Source organism: Xiphophorus hellerii, chromosome 21, assembly GCF_003331165.1.
Source record: "Xiphophorus hellerii strain 12219 chromosome 21, Xiphophorus_hellerii-4.1, whole genome shotgun sequence".
Lineage (NCBI taxonomy): Eukaryota > Metazoa > Chordata > Actinopteri > Cyprinodontiformes > Poeciliidae > Xiphophorus > Xiphophorus hellerii.
The window spans coordinates 24,752,205-24,770,115 of record NC_045692.1 but is presented as its reverse complement, the minus strand read 5'-3'; the positions used below and the strand labels follow the sequence as shown (position 1 = coordinate 24,770,115).

The 17,911-nt window shown below is 41.2% G+C and overlaps 2 protein-coding genes across 14 annotated transcripts in view; both read right to left on the bottom strand.

The window, feature by feature from the left end:
• Positions 1-17,911, bottom strand: part of LOC116712080 (NACHT, LRR and PYD domains-containing protein 3-like) — a 612,764-nt gene that overhangs the window by 216,678 nt on the left and 378,175 nt on the right. The gene's annotated exons all lie outside the window — the stretch shown is intronic.
• On the bottom strand, positions 61-15,214 carry LOC116712100 (cullin-1). Its single transcript, XM_032551954.1, has 22 exons — positions 15,059-15,214; positions 9,113-9,449; positions 7,990-8,164; positions 7,759-7,926; positions 7,566-7,616; positions 7,379-7,469; positions 6,195-6,358; positions 5,967-6,129; positions 5,767-5,897; positions 5,580-5,687; positions 5,124-5,230; positions 4,345-4,393; positions 4,115-4,246; positions 3,918-4,035; positions 3,761-3,837; positions 3,557-3,675; positions 2,595-2,700; positions 2,478-2,525; positions 2,289-2,371; positions 1,173-1,278; positions 982-1,095; positions 61-623 (listed from the first exon to the last, which is right to left on the bottom strand). The coding sequence occupies exons 2-22, from the start codon at positions 9,250-9,252 to the stop codon at positions 543-545; spliced, it is 2,331 nt and encodes a 776-aa protein (XP_032407845.1). The 5' UTR covers positions 9,253-9,449; positions 15,059-15,214; the 3' UTR covers positions 61-542.

Genomic DNA, 17,911 nt, shown 5'->3' with positions numbered 1-17,911 from the left:
CATTTCTGGGTTGGTTCTGGTTCTGACCCGGTCGGCCCACAGACTCTCCAGCAGGCGGCGTTAGAGAAATCTTTCCTTGTTTTTATTTATCACACATTTAGAAAATGAACCACACTATACAAATGTCCACCGTTCAGTAATGGATCCGGCCTCCTGCCTGCGGCCGGCGCCGGTCCGATCCTCGCTCAGCGGCCCGGCTCGCCGTGCGGTCGCCGTGGTAGCATGCAGAACCTTTGGGTGCGGCGGCGCTCCTCAGACTAATTCATGAACGTTTGCACTATGCAGAGAAGGGTTTCATTCCTCTTACAGTCTGTTATTTACAACATGAGGGCGAGTACACGGGGTTTCCCAGCCTCGACAGCAGGGGCGTTTCTTCCTTCATCGCAGCACAAACCCTCCTCTTCCTGTTTATCGGTGCGGTCACATGGTTGGGCGGCTCCGCCCCTCAGATCCACACGTTATTTACTCAGACATCAAATTAAAAAAAAGAAAAAAGGTTACAAATAAAAATCAAAGTGAGGGGAGTCGCCATGGCGATGAGATCAGGCCAGGTAGCTGTAGGTGTCCTTCTCTCCGTCCACTCGCTCCAGGTACTCCTTCTCTATCAGGATGTCGATGCATTTCTGGCCACCAGGGGGAGACAAAGCGCTCCGTCAGCAAAATCTCACATTATTAATACAGAACAAAATCATCTGGATAATTATTAATTATACTTTTTAAAAAATGTTTGTTGGTAAATAAAAGTTCTGTTTCTGTTAGGAAACGGCTCCATTTTTATCCAATTAATTGATTAATCAATGATTAAAAATAATTGTTAGTTAATCCAGATTAATTTCCTTTCTGAACTGGGTCGAGACGGGTCCATTCCTGGATTTCAGAACCCGTTTAACAGGGTTAAAGTGGAAACGTTCAGATTCTGGTGGATGACCTGGACGGTCAGAACCCGTTCCCGGGTCAGAACTCGGGTCGGGTCGGCGGTACCTTGATGACGGGAACTCTGGGTTTGAACCGGGACGACAGCTGGTTCAGGACTTCAGCCAGGAGCTGCTGGTGCTTCAGAACCTTCCTCATCTTCATGATCCTCACTATGGCGGCCTGCAGACAGGAAGCGTTTTATTGTGACGGGTCCGACCCGCGGCCCGGCAGGAAGCGGAACCGGCGGGTCGGCTGACCTGGATCAGGAGCTTCCGGTCCTCCTCGATGTTCTTGTGGGTCGTCTCCTGCTCCTGCTTCTGCTCCGTCTTCATCGGCACGTTGATGTTCACCCTCAGCTTCTTGCTGCAGAACAGAACCGGCAGAACCCGTCAGAACCGAGCCACCGGGCCGGGAACGGCGCCGACCCAAACGGAAGCTTCACTCACTTAAAGCTGCAGGAACTTTTATGAAAACCGTCACCAGATTATTACTTTAGGAGGCGGGTCTTAGCGCTGTCAATCAGCTCATGTACTCACTGCTAAATGTGCCAATAGTGGAGCAAGAAAACCGTTTATCTGCCACCATCAGTGGCTATGCTAACTAGCGTAGCATTCATGACAGGCTATGCTAACTGCAGCATAGCAGAAAGCAAAGGGTGGAGAGGTGATTGACAGCGATAAGCCCCGCCCCCAAGCTCTGATTGGCTGCTTCCAGTTAGCACTGGAGAAAGAGGAAGAGCTTCATTTTTTCTGACATTTTGAACAAATATGAAAAAAATATAAAAGTTACAAAGTTCAGCTCAGAGCCGTTTGGTCAGTTTACATATAAAACCATAAACTTCTAAAAATGTAACTTCTAAAAATTAAAACTAAACTTCTAAAAATTAAAACTAAACTTCTAAAAATTTAACTTCTAAAAATAACATCTGAACTTGAAACGTTTGTTTATATGAATAAATTGTGACTAAAGCAAAATCAAAGATTTAATCATAACAGATTTAAAGAATCAAAGTCTGTTTATGTATTATTGAGTTAATATTTACAATTTTTACTGTATTTTAATAATTTGTCTGTTTTAAATAAAGAAACTCAACCAGTGACTAAACACTAAACTATCAGTTATTCTTGGTTTGTTCAGTTTGTGTCAAATAATAAACAATAAATAAATTAACCAATAAATAATAAATTAACCAATAAATAATAATCAATAAATAATAAATTAACCAATAAACAATAAATAATAAATAAACCAATAAATAATAAATAAACCAATAAATAATAAATTAACCAATAAATAATAATCAATAAATAATAAATTAACCAATAAATAATAACCAATAAATAATAAATCAACGATGAATAAAAGAGACGGACTTCTTGTATCCCAGGAACAGCTTGATGACCGTGTCCGGTTTGAACTCCACCTCGTCCACGTTGGCGTTCTCGTCCTCCAGAACCTGCAGAGCACAGAGTTTGGACCTGAGACCAGAACCGAGGCCCGGTTTGTTCTACGTGGAGCCGGTTGCGTTTGGCGCCCTCCTGTGGCGGCTCGGCTCGACTCACCAGCAGCTTGGACTTCAACAGGATCTGCAGAACCTGAACCAGGATGTCCTGAAAGCAAAGAACCCGGTCAGAACCAGAATCAGAGCGTCAGCTGGAGGTTCTCCAGAGCCAGCTTACGGTTTTGATCTGCGTGCTGTCGGTCAGCTGCTGCACCGTGTAGCTGTCCTCCGTGTTGTACTGCAGCAGGATGGCCATCTGGAAGGTGGAGGCCTGCAGGGTGTACCTGAACCAGAACCAGAACCAGAACCAGAACCGGGTCAGACCGGACCAAACACGGCAAAACTTCTACCAAACTTTATTTAAAAGAACAAAATGACGCTGCAGCTGGAAATATCCATGAAATGATTAATAATCATTTTATTGTTTTTTAGTTTTTATCATTAGTTTTGCACTGAAATAAAAAAATCTGGTTCTGGTGCCATTAAATAACCTTTTATTTTACATTTTATTTATTCCTTTGTGTGGAAATTCTTTCACATTTTCATGTCTTATTGTTTTCCAGCAGCTGAAAATATGTTCTAATGCATTATCATGAATATTTTTCACTATTTTGCATAAAATAAATATGATGAGAATCATTGTTGGGCTGAAATATCCATAAAAAGCTGAATGGAGAAAAAAACATTTTTACTGCTAAAACTGGAATCTAAGGAGTTAAAAGACCAGAAAGTCAAATATTTACTAGTAAAAATTAAAATTTTCCATGATTAAAAACAATAATTTTATTCAATATTAAATCTGAAACGTTATAAAGTCTCAGTTTGTGACAGAAATCGTCAGAAATGCAGCAGAAGTTCATCTGGATGTTTCCCAGCTCTGGAATCTTTTCCTGGATTTTTTATTTACAACAAACATTTTGTTCTAGTAAAAATTAGAGACTCGTTAAAATTTCTAACCGAATTAATTAAAGGAAAAGGAAAAAAAACTCATTACAATTCCTGACTTGTTCAAATCTTTGCAATTAGTTGAACTTAACGGCTCTCAGGCTGCAGCCTGGATCAGTGCTGAGGCTAATAAAAGCTGGCAGTGACCGGTCCGGTCCGGTCCCGTCGGGTCTGGTCCGGTCCGGTCCAGCCTACCTGTTCTTGAAGCAGTTGGTGACCAGCTCTCCTTTGGACAGGTGGTAGAGCCAGGTGAGCTTCCTGCCGCTGTGCCTGCTGGCGTAGAACGCCGTGAAGCGCTGGTAGCTCCGCTCCAGCTGCAGACACACAAACGCCACACCGTTACCATGGAGATGAAGGTGCTGGGAGGAAGAGGAGGTGAGGGCGGGACTTCCTGTTTACCTCTGAGGGCAGAGCGAAGGTGCAGGACTGCTGGAACGGCCAGGACCCGGAGCTCAGCACCTGGATGCTGAAGTCCACTGAAACACAGAAGACACAGGAAGCTGAGAGACCTCGTCACCGTGGATACCGTGGTCACCGTGGTAACGGGCAGGCTTACGGTCCAGCGGCTCGGAGTTGCTGAGGTGCTTCTTGAACTGTTCGTTGAGGTCTTTGCTGACGCCGATGTCCTGGAACATCCGCTGCAGCTTGGACGTGTATTCAAAGCCACACGCTTGCTGCAAACACACACACACACACAGAGTGAGCCGGAGGCGGGTCTGGGTTCCGGTCCGGTCCGGTCAGGTCGGCTCTCACCTTCAGCTTGGAGATCATGCTGGCCTCGGCGTCGTCGCTGGCACTGTTCTGGTGAACCAGGCGCTTGGCCAGCATCTTGGCGTAAAACTTCTGGAAAACGTCTTTGTCCTCGATGTACTTGAACACAACCATCTGAGGAAGAGGAGGAAGATGATGAGGAGGAGGAGGAGGAAGAGGCGGGTCTGGACGGGTCAGAACTTCCATCTGGACGGACCATCAGTCCAACTCACCACTTGGTTCAGCGTGTCCTCAAGCTCCGCCTCCTCCGGGTTCTTGGAGCTGAAAACAGGAAACAGTTTGAGCATCAGGTCACGACCTTTGACCTGGACATCGATATGACTTCAAAATAAAAGATTTTCTGATACCAAATCAGATTTTTTTCCCTAAATTTTTCACTTTTTCTCAAAAAGAACAGAAAATATTTTCAAAAAGTGGATTTTTTATTTCAATCTTTCCTTCTGTTGTTAAACTGAGTGTTGGTGTTAAAACTGAATATTTACCAGAAAAACATCACAAATTACAAAAACAAAACTCCTTTTAAAGAAACAAAAAGCTTCAATAGTTCTTCAAAATAAATGTCTATTTGCTTAATCACTGATAATTTGATGATTCAATATTTCTTTATTTCTAAAACTGATGCAAAAATATAAACTTCACAAGATGCTAAACTTCCTCATTAAAATGTTAGTTATTTATTCTTCTACTATTACAACTTTATTTTCATATTATTACAGAACTCCTGTATTATTTTGACCTCACTTAAAATAAAATCATAGAATGTTCCTAATATTTTGTCATAAATTTGACCTGAATTCAAAATTTAAATAAAAAGAAGCCCAAAAACAAGATGGCCGCCATGACATCACTACACAAACCCAAAAAAATACACATTTTTCACAAATTAAACCTTTAAGAAATTTAATCAATGGATAAATTGATCAATAATCCAGCCCTGTGTCTCACACACACACACACACACACACACACACACACACACACACACACACACCTCTTCTTGAGCAGGGAGTCGCAGTATCGGGCCAGCAGCTCGGGGGATTTGCTGGAGGACTGGGCCATCCTGGTGACGGCGTTGTTGTTGATGAAGCGACCGCACGCCTGGAGAGAGAGAGAGAGAGGGGTGTTACACACTAAACCTTCCCCCTCTGCTGCTCTGCCAACAGTTCCACCCATCAAACTGAAGTTTCTGATTGGTTCCCCAGAACCAGTGATTTCCTGCTTCTCTGGGTGGAAATGTCAAAATTTCTCTTTCAAAATGGGAAAAACAGGAGAACATCAAAGTGAGGAGGATGTTCTGAAAAAGTCAGGAAATGACAACAAAACAATAGGAAACTTATAAAACATTTTTCCCTCAGTAGATGTATCCAGTTCCCTCCTCTGGTCCCAGCACCTCAAACATAACCAGTGCAGTAATGCAGGGAGTGCTCGGGCTTTGACTAGGCCGTACCTTGTCGAGCGCGGCCACGAAGCCGGCGTCGTTGTTGAAGGCGGACATGACCAGCGCGTTGTACTTCTTGTGGACGTCCAGCGTGGTTTGGACGTAGACTTTGGGGTCCTGAGGGACAGAAACAGGTCAGCATGACGGAGGAGCCCAGAACCAGAACCGGAACCAGAACCGGGCCGGGCCTCCTTACGTTGAGCGCCGCCTCGCCACACTTCTCGATGGCGGCCAGGCCCTGGTTGTGGATGTGGGTCTCCAGCAGCTTCTTGAGCTCGCCCAGCCCGTCCGTGATCCGCGACACCAGGTTGTACATCCGGCCCAGATCTGGACACAGCAGCAGAACCCTTCAGAACCGGGTTGCTGGCCCGCCTCTCTGAGCAGAACCCGGGTTACCTTCGTTCTTGTCGGCGTCCAGCAGGTTCTGGAACTCGGTGTGGAAGATCTCCAGGTGCTTCTCGATCAGAACCTGCTCACACTTGCGGGCCAGCTCGTCCTGCGTGGACTCGTGCAGGTAGACCTGGACACGGCGCTGCTCCTCCAGCAGCCGGGCCTCGGCCTGAGGGTCAGAACCGGTCAGAACCGGGACGGCGGGGCGGGGCGGGGCCCGCGGCGGCCGCTTACCTTCTTCATGTACTCGGTGACCGGGTTCTGCTGCAGGAACTCGGTGCTCTCGCGCGTGTAGAAGCGCTCCGTGTCGGTCAGGAACTGGCACTCGAAGTATTCCTTGTAGACGGACAGCGTGGGACCTTTGGCGAAGGCGTCCTCCTCGTTCAGGCCCAGCTCCACTGGATCAGAACCAGAACACATTTAAAGCTACAGGACGTCATTTTTATTAAAAAAATATGGTTTTACATTCATTTGTTCTGAGACAAATAATCTGTGAAAAGATCGATAGAAATGAACGATAATCAGGGACAGGAGGCGGGTCTTACTGCTGTTAGTCATCCTCATGTACGCGCTGCTAAACTACTGATGGCGGAGAAACAACTCACTGTTACAGGAAAACTGTTTATCTGTCATCACTGGTGGCTATGCTAAGTAGCCATAGCATTCTGCTAGCTGTAGCATAGGAGAAAGCAAGGTGCAGAGGATGATAGACATCGCTAAGCCCCGCCTCCAGGCTCTGATTGGTTGTTTCTAGTTAGAGCAGGCAGAAGACGGAGCAGCTCCACTTTTTCACAGATTATCTGAATCAAACAATTTAACAAATGTCAAATATTTTTAATAAAAGTCACAAAATGCAGCTTCAACTCTTCATTTCCTACAAACTTCATGCTTTTGCACATTTTCCTCTTTTTAAATTGCTATATTGTGTTAACTGCAGTGTTTTTCGGCAGAAACATGTTTCCACCGCTCTGTTCCAGAAACTGCAACAAAAATAAGTTTTTATCTTCAACATTTATACATTATTTTCTATTTTCAGTTTCTCCTTCACAGATCAGATTTTAGTCAAAAACCTCAGATTCAGAACTTGCTCTGGTTTTTCTTACCCAAAAATCTTTTTCTCCTCTAAATGTAAATCCTGCTGCATCCTTTTGCTACATTATGTATAAATAATCAGCAGTAGACGCTACATTTCTTATCAAACTTTACAAATTTAGAGTTTTATTGCAAAGGTTGGATTATCCTGAGCCATTTGCTGCTGAAGCACAAACTTTATTACATTTAAATCAACTGAAAGCAGCAGGTCGGACTGTAATGAGCTGAAGCCTGATTGGTGGAGGAGGAACCGTCTGTGTTGGACCTGAAGGCTTAACGAGGCTCATATGAGGGTCTGACAGGCCGTGGTGCGTTCAAGGACCTACCGTAGGACTGGACAACACCACTAATCAGCCGGGTGTTGATGGTCTCGCCGTTCCTCTCTCTCTCGATCAGCTTCAGGACGGCGTTCGTCACCTGCAGCGTGGCGACCAGCAGAGTAAACACACACACACACACACACTGATTGCTTCGGTTTTCATGCGCAGCAGCTGGGAGGGAAAGTAAACACACCTGCTTGTTTAGAGGTCGGAATAAACACTCCCTCCAGGTCACCAGAGCCAGCTGCAGGAAACACAGGAAGATTCTCACATTTTCCATTTTCTCATTTTCCACATGAAATCTTTAAAAATATTTCAGATTGTGTATCGGAGCGGAGACGTGAGCGGGAAGCAGCACCGCGCCGACAGGAAGTGGTCCGACTCACGGAGTAGATCTCGTAGATGCCTTTCCGCCCCTCGTCACACTCCCGCCGGACCCAGTGGCGGTTGAGGTAGGCGCAGATCCCGTTCAGGACCTTGCTGGAGAAGCGGTAGTCCTCCCACTGCTGCGTGTAGAACTTCAGCACGCACTCGTCCATCAGGTCCTCGCCGTCCTGTGGACAGGGACAGGGTCAGGGGTCGCCGCGGCGGGGCGGCGGGTCCGGACGGGGACTGACCTTCAGCAGGCTGGTCAGGTAGTTCTTCAGGAACTCCTTGAGCCGCTTGTAGAGTTCCAGGCCGACGAACTGCGCGCCGCCCGGAGTGGTGGACTTCTTGGAGGGTTTGGCTGGAGGGACGGGGCCCCGGGTCTGGCTGGACTGGTGGACGCTGGTGCAGTAGTTATAGACATGTCTGAACGCCACGCGTTAAGGAACTGGACTCACCGGACCAAATAAACGTCTCCCAGAACTCTCCCAAATAAATCCATTCAGCTCAGGATTCAGGGAAAGTTTCTGTCTGAAGCCAGAGCAGAAAATTCCTCAAAGTGCGACGACCAGAAAACAATAACACAAAATAAAGTCAAAGGAAACCAGAGAGCGACTGCTACGTCTTAGGAAGGTCCTGGAAATAAAGACCAGAGTTTCAAACCCGTCTGTATCGTTTCCTGAACAAGCTGCACTGAGAAAACATGTTTTCTGAAAACTGTTAAAGCAAAAAGGATTCAGGTTTCAAAGTGAAGGAAATAACACATCAGTGCAAATCATGTTCAGTAAGATCAAACAAACACCTGGAGGTAAAAACTGTTCAGGTTGGAAAATAAAATCTGTTTTCATTTAGAGATTCTGATGTCGCAGCAGCACCAGGTTTCAGAAACTCAATCTTTTCTGTCAGACATGAAAAATCTGATTTTGGATCAATTTCTGATTCACAACAAACTAATTAGTTTAAAGGAAGTCTCCTGTTTTACTAAGGTTTCCCACTTCCTGTTTGTCAGTGAAAGTGTAAATTTAGCAGGTTTTCTACTGAAAACAATCAATGAGTTGCTGTAGAAATAAAAGAGCAACTTGGGGAAGATGAAAAACATTCATTTGTATAATTTGTATCAACTATACTTAACTTTTAAGTGGGAAAATATTAATTTATGATAATAATTTCTGATGTATTTTTTCTGTTTCAGTTTTATTTTGTTTTAGTCATTTTATATTTTTCTTGTCTTTGTAGAAATAAACTATCAGCGTTAAATAGATTTTTAAAATCAGTTTTCAGAAACTCTGAGTGTTGATTTTGGACCTGAGTCGGGTGAAGCCGGGTCGGCGCCGCCGGTCGGCGAAGCGGACCTCCAGCTGTGACGGAGGATACGTGTAGAGCTCCATGTAGCGCGACTTGGCCATGCTCTGCCGCGTGTAGACCTGCTGGATGCCCGCCCGCAGGTCGTCCCATATCTGGTCCAGGCCGATCTGTTTCAGTCCGTGGGGGTTCTGGGTCCGGCTGGACGACATGCTGGCTCCCCTGGCCTCGCCTCTCCTGACCCGGTCCTGCTCCCTCCTGGCTCCTCTCCGCGGCTGATTGGGTCCTGACTCGCTGCGCGCTCAGAGCCGGCAGTCCATCTGGCGGCTGCAGCGGAGCTTGGCGACGGGATGCAGTGCCCCTCTGGGTGGCGCTGTCCTCCGCCTGGACCCGGCCTTCACCAGGTGACCTGCGAGGGAAGCAGACGGATTTACTCTGCTGGTTCTGACGTCGCGCAGATAAACACAGATTAGTCCACTTCCTGTCCCTCACTTCCTGACAGCAAGCTGCTCTCACCTGGAGGAGGTGACCTACAGCCTGCAGCTGGAACCGAACCAGATCGGACCGGGCCCTGATCAGACCGGGCCCCGACCGGGCTCTGATCAGATCCAGCCCTGATCGGACCCGGCCATCAGGAGGAAGCTGAAGTTCTGGTTCCGTTTCAGTTCCTGCTGGAAGCCCAGACAATGACCCAGTGCCGTTGCCAACGTGAGTCAAACCTGAGCTGAGTCAGAACCAAAACGCTCATCGTCTACGGCAAGCTGTGAGGGACATCCACAGGAAGTCAACATGCAGAGGGCGGATTCTATTTATGGCACACTGGGAACACTGGGAGGCGTTTTATTATGCAACCAGTCTGATTTATTACTGAGTCCCTCCTCCATAAATAACTCTGAGAAAATAAACTGGATGGAAAATGAGAAAAACAACAGAAACCTTTTTAATTTAAAACTATAAAACTGGAGCAGTTGAGGAAATTTTCCCAAACAGACCAAATCGATTTTCTCCAATAAACAAAATGAAACTCCAGAATAAAACTTTGGTTAAAATCCTGTTTGTTTTTCACATCACTTTAAAAACCAGACAGGAAACAGAAACACCTTAATTTCAGAAATAACATTTATAAAAATAATTCAACGTATGAACTATAAAACTACATCTTTAATTGTTCCAATGAGTAGAAAATGTATAAAATGTGTTCAGACTGATGTAAACAGAGTCAGTGGGTTGCCATGGTTTCCGGGTCTGTGTGTGTTTACCCACAGTAACAGGATCACAGCTCACTTTATATTAAAATATAATAAAATGTTTTGTTTAAGTAGAAATGATTTTGTTGGCCAGCAGAAGGAAACGAAGCGTTGGAGTTAATTTAATAAGGTTTTGGTTGGATTGTTGGTAAATATAAAATCATTATCAGCAATAAATAAACATTTTCCTGATTTTTCTCTTATTCACCAGTTTTGTCAAATTTCCAGTAAACCTTCAGGATCACCTGCGTCAGGTGAAGCAGGTTCAATGTTTCACTGCTGTTACAAACTTTATCCTGTTACATAAAAAGGAACAATATTAAATTTTAAATCATAAATTTAAACCATCAGGAACCTGCAGCAAATGCTTCCTCTAAAAACCAGCTGGTTCTGATCCGCTGGCCCGGTTTCTCAGGTGAAACAGAACTGGAGCTTATTAAGCAAGTCTGTCGGTTTAAACTAAAATAAACTCAATAATTTCATTTCTGATGAAATTTTGTTTACAGAGAAATTATAGGTAATTTTATTTATGGTTTCAGTTATGTTTGGTTTTTATTTATTGATTCTGATTATTTTCATTTATTTATTTTATATTAACTTTATTAGTCTTTCAAATGATCACCTGATAAATTAATAATTTCCATTTGAAAGATTTATCGTTTTCATCCTGTTTTTGTCTCAACTGGACAGTTTTGCTTACAGAAACTTAATTCATTTTATTTAGTTTAGATATTTAAATGTCTTCCAGTTCCAGTGCTAAATGTTAATTAGAATATAAAGTTTATGGTATTTGCATTATTATGTCATTAATACCATTATATTACTTGACAAAGATCTCAAAACAACAATATTATCGTTTATCGCGATAACTTCTGGGTCAATTTATCGTCCAGGTCTACGATAAAGCACCAGTTAGATACTGGAACCAGTTTGGTGTCTGACCAAACGTCCAGCCAGGCCTCCTGGATGTTTGAGTCGAGTCCAGATATAGTTCAGTAGATCAGCGTCTAGTTGGGGAGAAAATTTACTTGTTTTATTCCAGATCCGAAGACAAACAGAAGAAAAGTTGAAACGTTCAGGCAGCAGCTGCAAACCGTCGGCTGATTAACGGCTTCATGTCCGTTTGTTCACAACAACCAGCCGACTCCTGCAGAAAACATCATCATTATTATTATTATTGATGCTAATCACTGATCTGAAGGTCTCTCTCTCTCTCTCTCTCTGCCTCCAGATCAGCTGCAGGTAAATCCAGTGGTTCTGAACTAAAGTGTTGGACCCGGTTCTGAATGAGTCGTCTGATGGACCCAGAGTAGTGTAGCACAGCAGCATGCTGCAGAACTCTGCATGTTTCCACTGAGTATAAACACCTCCTACAGGCGTTCAGACGCACCAATCAGTTCAGAGAGGAGATCTAAACGCAGCCGAAATGAGTCGGCATCAGAACCAACACAGTCCGCTTAAATGAGAGAGTAAGAATGAACCAGTCAGTCAAAACTTGACCCAGAAGGTACGAATCTGTCAGTAAAGATAAACTTATAAAAAACAAAACAAACATTTTCCCACTCAGGAAAAATCCACATCATCCAGGAGGGAAACCATTAGTGGAAAAACCGTCAGCAGAGCAACAATCCGCCGCCAACCCAACGTTAAATCAATTTCACTCTTTAAATATTTACAAATGTTTGCAAGTTGATTTCAGCAGAAATTACAGATGTGAAAACGAGACGGCGGGTCTGGAGTCACAGCTGGATCCGAACGGTGAGCCGCGACCCAAACAGGAGGGACGGAACCAGAGCGAGAGTCAAAACCAATCCCAGTCAGACCTGAGGATGACTAACCCGGCTATAAAAAGAGGAACGCCGACTCTGCCCGCCGGCCCCGCCCACCGACTCCGCCCACCGGCTCCGCCCACCGGGAGCCTCCTCACATCATCATCACTGCTCAGGTTTTAAATCCTGGGATTTTAAAAAGGCAAAGAAATTAAATTATTTTAACAAGCCATGATGAAAACCTGACTCTTGTGTTTCTTTGCCAGAAGAACCTTTAATTCTTTTAAAAGAGGAACTAATGACATCTGAGACTAGAGATTATTTTACAGTTTCTCTACAACTGAGCCGAAATATGAATAAATATAAAACTTCCAGGTGACAAAGTTCATGGACTTTTACACGTCTAATTAAACTTATATCAAAGAGTCAAAGGTTTTTAGAGTTTTAAACTAAAACTTCAGTTTAAATTAACTTGGTTTGTTGTGTTTCGGTGTTAAACTCCTAACTTTATCCTGAAACAGTGAATATTTCATCCATCTGGCCTCATCAGCACCAACTCCTGTACATTTACTGTCTCACTTCGTTTTGATGGGCGACGACTCCAAAATAATTTTCAATGATCTGTTAAAGTCTGAGGAAATGTGGTGATATGAGCACGATCAATATCATTGATCAGCCGGAGAGTTTAGCTTCGATTACTGGACACAGTCTGTCGTTTCCAAAGAGTCAACTGATCCATGCAGGGAAAACAGAAATGTCGTTTAAATGACCAAATACAGATCTAAATGTGAGATTTAATCATTTTATTACACCAGATATTAAAGGCTAATGAACAGAAACTGGACGCTGCAGTGTGAACATGAAGTGGTTTATTTATTTATTTATTTAAGAACGAAGAAGAAACTGGTGTCACAAACTGGCCAAAGGGGGAATTGATCCATTTCATCTAAAATACCGTCTATCTGTGGTTCCTGTTGCATTTAAAAACGTTTCAATTTTTACAATTTTATAAACAAGTCAGAGTTTATAAAACCTGTCAAAGGAGCTCGGCTGGTTTTAAGACTTCTGGTGATTATTGTTAAAGTTTAGGTCTGATAAAAAACATTATTGATTTATATCAAGATTATTGGATTTTCTTTTGAAAAAAATATCCAAATCTATGAATATAATTCAAGAATGTCTCTGCAAACATTTTATTTATTTGTTGCACAAAGAAATGATCCTGCAGAAAGTTTGTTTTCCATTTAATATTAAATCCAGTTTTTCCTAAACTGTAGAAATAAACTACATTGATGATGTTAACAGTAAAAATGCAACAAAGTAAATGTTGAAATTTTATTACAATTGTACAACATGTAATATTTTGGGACCTAAAAATAAAAAATATATTTTCTTTTAACTCCCAAACCTCCAAAAAATATAATAATGTCTCAAAATCAATGTTATTTTTTGACCTAGTTCAGGATGCAACAGCCAAATAAAAATATTCCACACTGATATTCATTCTGGGAAATATGGCATAATTTATATATTATATGGCATAATTTATATATTATATGGCATAATTTATATATTATATGGCATAATTTATATATTATATGGCATAATTTTGCCCGTAAGCAAACATGATGCAAAACAAGCTAAAAGGCAACAGCAAGATATTAAATATATGAAAACCATTATATCTATGGACAGGTCTGAAGTTTTGAAAAGATTTAATGCACAGAAAGTGAAAAAATAATTTTATTACACTTTTACAAGATGTAATATTTGGGAACCTAAAGATAAAAAAGTGTATAGTTAGTTAATTTAAAGATGCCTTAAATAAACAGAATATTAGGAGTCAAATAACTGATTTTTATTGTAATCACTAAACACAACATTTAATACAGACAGAGAATATTAGGCTAATGTACATTTTTCATAAGAATGACTTTATTTAAAAAAATATCTTATTTCAATGTAATTTGATAAAGATTAACTATCCCAGAATTTCTGTTTATAAAATGCTTCATGTTTAACCACATGATCTTAGCATCATTTAAAAGCTACACATTGCTTTTTTAAATTATTGTTTTACAATAAAAGTATTACAAACTTTCAGATCACAGATTAAAATATATTTTCAGTGACTCCAGTCGTCTAGATTTTCTCTCACTTTAACACGTTACAAGTTAAATCAAGTAGGAATACAGGAAGAGAAAAAGTTGAGCATCAGTTTATGTTCAAAAGCAGTTTTGAGATTTTAGGTCGGATGATAAAAAAAGAAAATAAAGAAAAAACACCTGAGCAGTTTCTGGTGCCAACTGGCCTCCAGGATCATTTGTCTCCCCGTTGATTTTCTGTTGTTTTTCCAACCAGATCAGCAGGGATCAGTGGGGCAGAACCAGCCCAGAGGTTCGGGGAATATCTCGCCACATCTCCTGTCTGTCAGGTTTTGGATTTCAAGCTTTTCCAGGATCTCCAGGATCCTGAAAGAGCGCAGGCGGGCCGACGGCTTCCCTTCAGGGTCTGGCTGTGTTAAAGTCAGGCTCCCCCGACACGACGAGTCACAGGAAATAAACTCTGGAGCTACACAGTTTATATTTAACCAATTAAAAGTTGGGATTACGCTTTAGCGGGGGTTTAGGTCGGAGTTTGACCCAGCTACGCAACACTGCTGCTAAGTCTCATTAGCTGCTTCGTATTAGCCTGTTAGCTCGGCAGCCTAGCCGCAGGGTGGACGTGCTTTTAGACACGGAACACCGTGGGTTTCCACATATTAACCACTCAGATAAACATGAGTTTTTCTGATATTTCTTTATAGATAGATGCCGTCTCCCCTGAGGTAAAAGCAGCGGTCAGGACAGACAGTACCTGGTGTAAAATGGCAGCCTTAGCGTCGATAATGAGTCAGGAAAACAGTTCGCTAACCGTTTAGCACTAGCCAGTTAGCTTTTAGCTAAACCCGTCAGAAAACAGCGACACTAAACTCCCTTCTGGCCTTTAAAACATCTTCTTACCATGTCAGGGTGGTCGCTGTGGCTGTGTAATCGCTGTAGAGGGTTTTCTGGCCTACACAGCCGCTGTTCTCCTCTGTGTTCCTCTGTTCGGACTGAGCCTGTTCTCCGCTGCTGCTCCGCTTCGCACAAAGATCAGCTATGAGCCGCGCTGCGTTCAGGGACCGCGGTAATTACTAGTTACTGGAGGAAAAATCTGAAAGAAAAACATCTCAAATCAGTAGCATACAATCTTCACAATCAGTGGAGTTAAAAGAACTTGTTTTGAGTTACTAAAGCAACGTATTTGTGTCAAATATACGAAATTTGTTGCCATTTTTAGATAAACTGCCATTTTCTAAGGTTTTAATATAAAAAAGCCTCATACATATATTTTCTAATAAAAAATTATGTAAAAAGGAAATACTACATATACTTTTGGAATCATTCTGTTCAAAGAAATTCAACCCAGTTTTACTGAAAAACTGAAAAATCTGCTAAAACTGGTATTTGCTGCCATATCCATGTTTTTAAAATGTATCTGGTTCTTTACTATTTCTAGCCAAAGTTCGGCTCCTGATGCCTGATGCCTGCTGCAGGTCCCTGACCTAAATAAACTACAGAAATAAAAGAATTTATTGAGATTATGTCTAAGAAAAACTGATTCAGTTACTAGGCTGATAATGCAAACTCAAATTATGTTTGATCCAAAAGTTTTATTACAGACTAAAAAGTATTTTAAAACACCCAGAGGGTGAAGATCTGGGTCATTAAAACAATAAAAACTCTGGTTTTAATTTAACTTCTGAAAAGTCAAAATTCTGAATTAAAGTGAAATAAATTAAAGTCAAAATATGAAGTAAAAAAAGTTATAATAACAAAAATGACTACAGTTCTGTCCACTATTTATTACTAACATTATGTATCTACTCTAAACATCACATCAAAACATCTGAAATAAAAACGTCTTCCATAGAACAGACCAAAAAGAATCAGAGGATATTTTAATCTCCAGCTACTTTCCTTCATCAAATAAATGCTATCGTAAATTAAAACCAGACAAAAAATTTATTAAATCATCAAATGTTTTCTTAATTAAATAAATCTCCTAAGATTCAATGTGAATAAAAACCCCAACAAAATATCAAGATAAGAGAGAAGTCAGGAAGAGAAATAATCTTTATTTTTGTTGTTAAAGTCTTTAGCATTGCTGCTGGAAAAAGTAAACTTGAAAATTATGTTTTGCATCTTAATATCACATCACAAAACAGGAAAGAAGCGAAATCAAACAGTTAATTACTGCAGAGATTTCAGAAGCAGTTCATAACAGCTTTTTGATGGTAAAACATCTACAATGTTAAAAATAATTAAAATTAGTATTAATTCAATTCTTACTTTAAGAATGACTTATTTTTTTAAAATACTGAAAATAATAACATAATGTATTGACCTTGAAATATTTTTTTATTTTTTTCTCAACTTAAAACTCCACAAAATTCATTACTGTTGTTATTTACATTTCCTTTAGCGACACTTTTGATCACAATTCATCTGTGGCTGCAGATTACAGGTTTATAGGCTGGAACAAAAAATAAGCTTTATGCTTTTAATAAGATCAGTTGAAGATTATTAAAAATCTTTAACCAGATGGTCAAACAAAATAAGGCAGATAGCAGTAGATAAATAATAATAATAAAAAACAGAACCACACTCCTGCGTGTCAACTTTCTGACTTTTCGACGCTCACAGAGACACTCTGAACGCACCATTCGCTTTACAGGAAGGTTTACAGCTAAAGACTACAAACATGGCCGCGCGTTTGTTCCTGTTCAGACGTCTGAAAGATATCTGGCGCATGCGCAGATCTGCAGTTTCGTTCTCTTGACGTGACATTTAAATGATACATACCGGAGGCAGAAGCACGACTCTGACATTTAGCTCGGTTTGCTTTTAATTTGTTCATTTCGGTCTGATGAAAACAACTCAAACGTAAAAAGCAAAATTAATTTAAACTAAAACAATTTTTAAAAATCAGCTTCCGCTCCTCTCAAACTCCGCAGTTTAACTGCGACATTAATGCGCCGCTGTGGTTTTAAATCCCGCAGAGGGAGGATTAAATTAGGAGGTTTTATTGTGATTTTCTATAAAGAACCAAATGTTCTTTTAACTCCAGCGATGCGTGGTCATCATCATCATCATCATCATCATCATCATGCTCTCCACCCAGACGCTTCCTCTGATTCAGGCAGGCCGCGCCCTCTGCTGGTGGCAAGCAGAACTACAGAAACTCTGACTGCTGACGGCGTGTTGGGACCATTAGACAGAAAAACAGGAAAACATTTCCACCAAAACATATTTAGAGATTATTCTCAGAAACTTTCTAGAAAAAACATGGAAATTTATGAGCTTGAAAAAAAAAGGAAAAGAATAAAAAATAAGGACATTGTGAGATTAATCTAAGAAAATTCCTAGAAAAAACTTGAAAATATGAAAAGTCAAAAACTTTCTAGAGAAAACTGAGCATTTTTAGATAAATCTCAGAAATTTGCTAGAAAAAAGAGAAAATTTCAGAGCTTGAAAATTTCCTATAAAAAAAACAACTCAGAAACTTTGAAATGAATCAACAATTTCTAGAAAAGACAGAAGTAGAAAGATTTTCACTTTTGAAGCTCAGAAATTGTCTTGTTTTTTCTAGAAAATTACTTAGATTATTCTCAAAATTTCTGAGTTTTTTTTATTTTTTATTTACCCCTTTTTGTTTTTCTTTCTCTTCAGTGGCCCTAATATTCTGTCAGGACAGCAGTGGAGACAAAAGACTCTCGGATTGTCATGTTCTGTGTTTTTCTGTGTGTTTATTTTGAGTTTCCTGTGTCTCTG

Excerpts from the sequence above, each read along its gene's own strand:
- LOC116712100 (XM_032551954.1), bottom strand. The coding sequence starts at position 9,252 with ATGTCGTCCAGCCGGACCCAGAACCCCCACGGACTGAAACAGATCGGC. Across the intron at positions 1,279-2,288 it reads CTGTTCCTGGGATACAAGAA|CAAGAAGCTGAGGGTGAACA; the intron begins GTCCGTCTCTTT and ends TCTGTTCTGCAG. Across the intron at positions 1,096-1,172 it reads ACCGGAAGCTCCTGATCCAG|GCCGCCATAGTGAGGATCAT; the intron begins GTCAGCCGACCC and ends TCCTGTCTGCAG.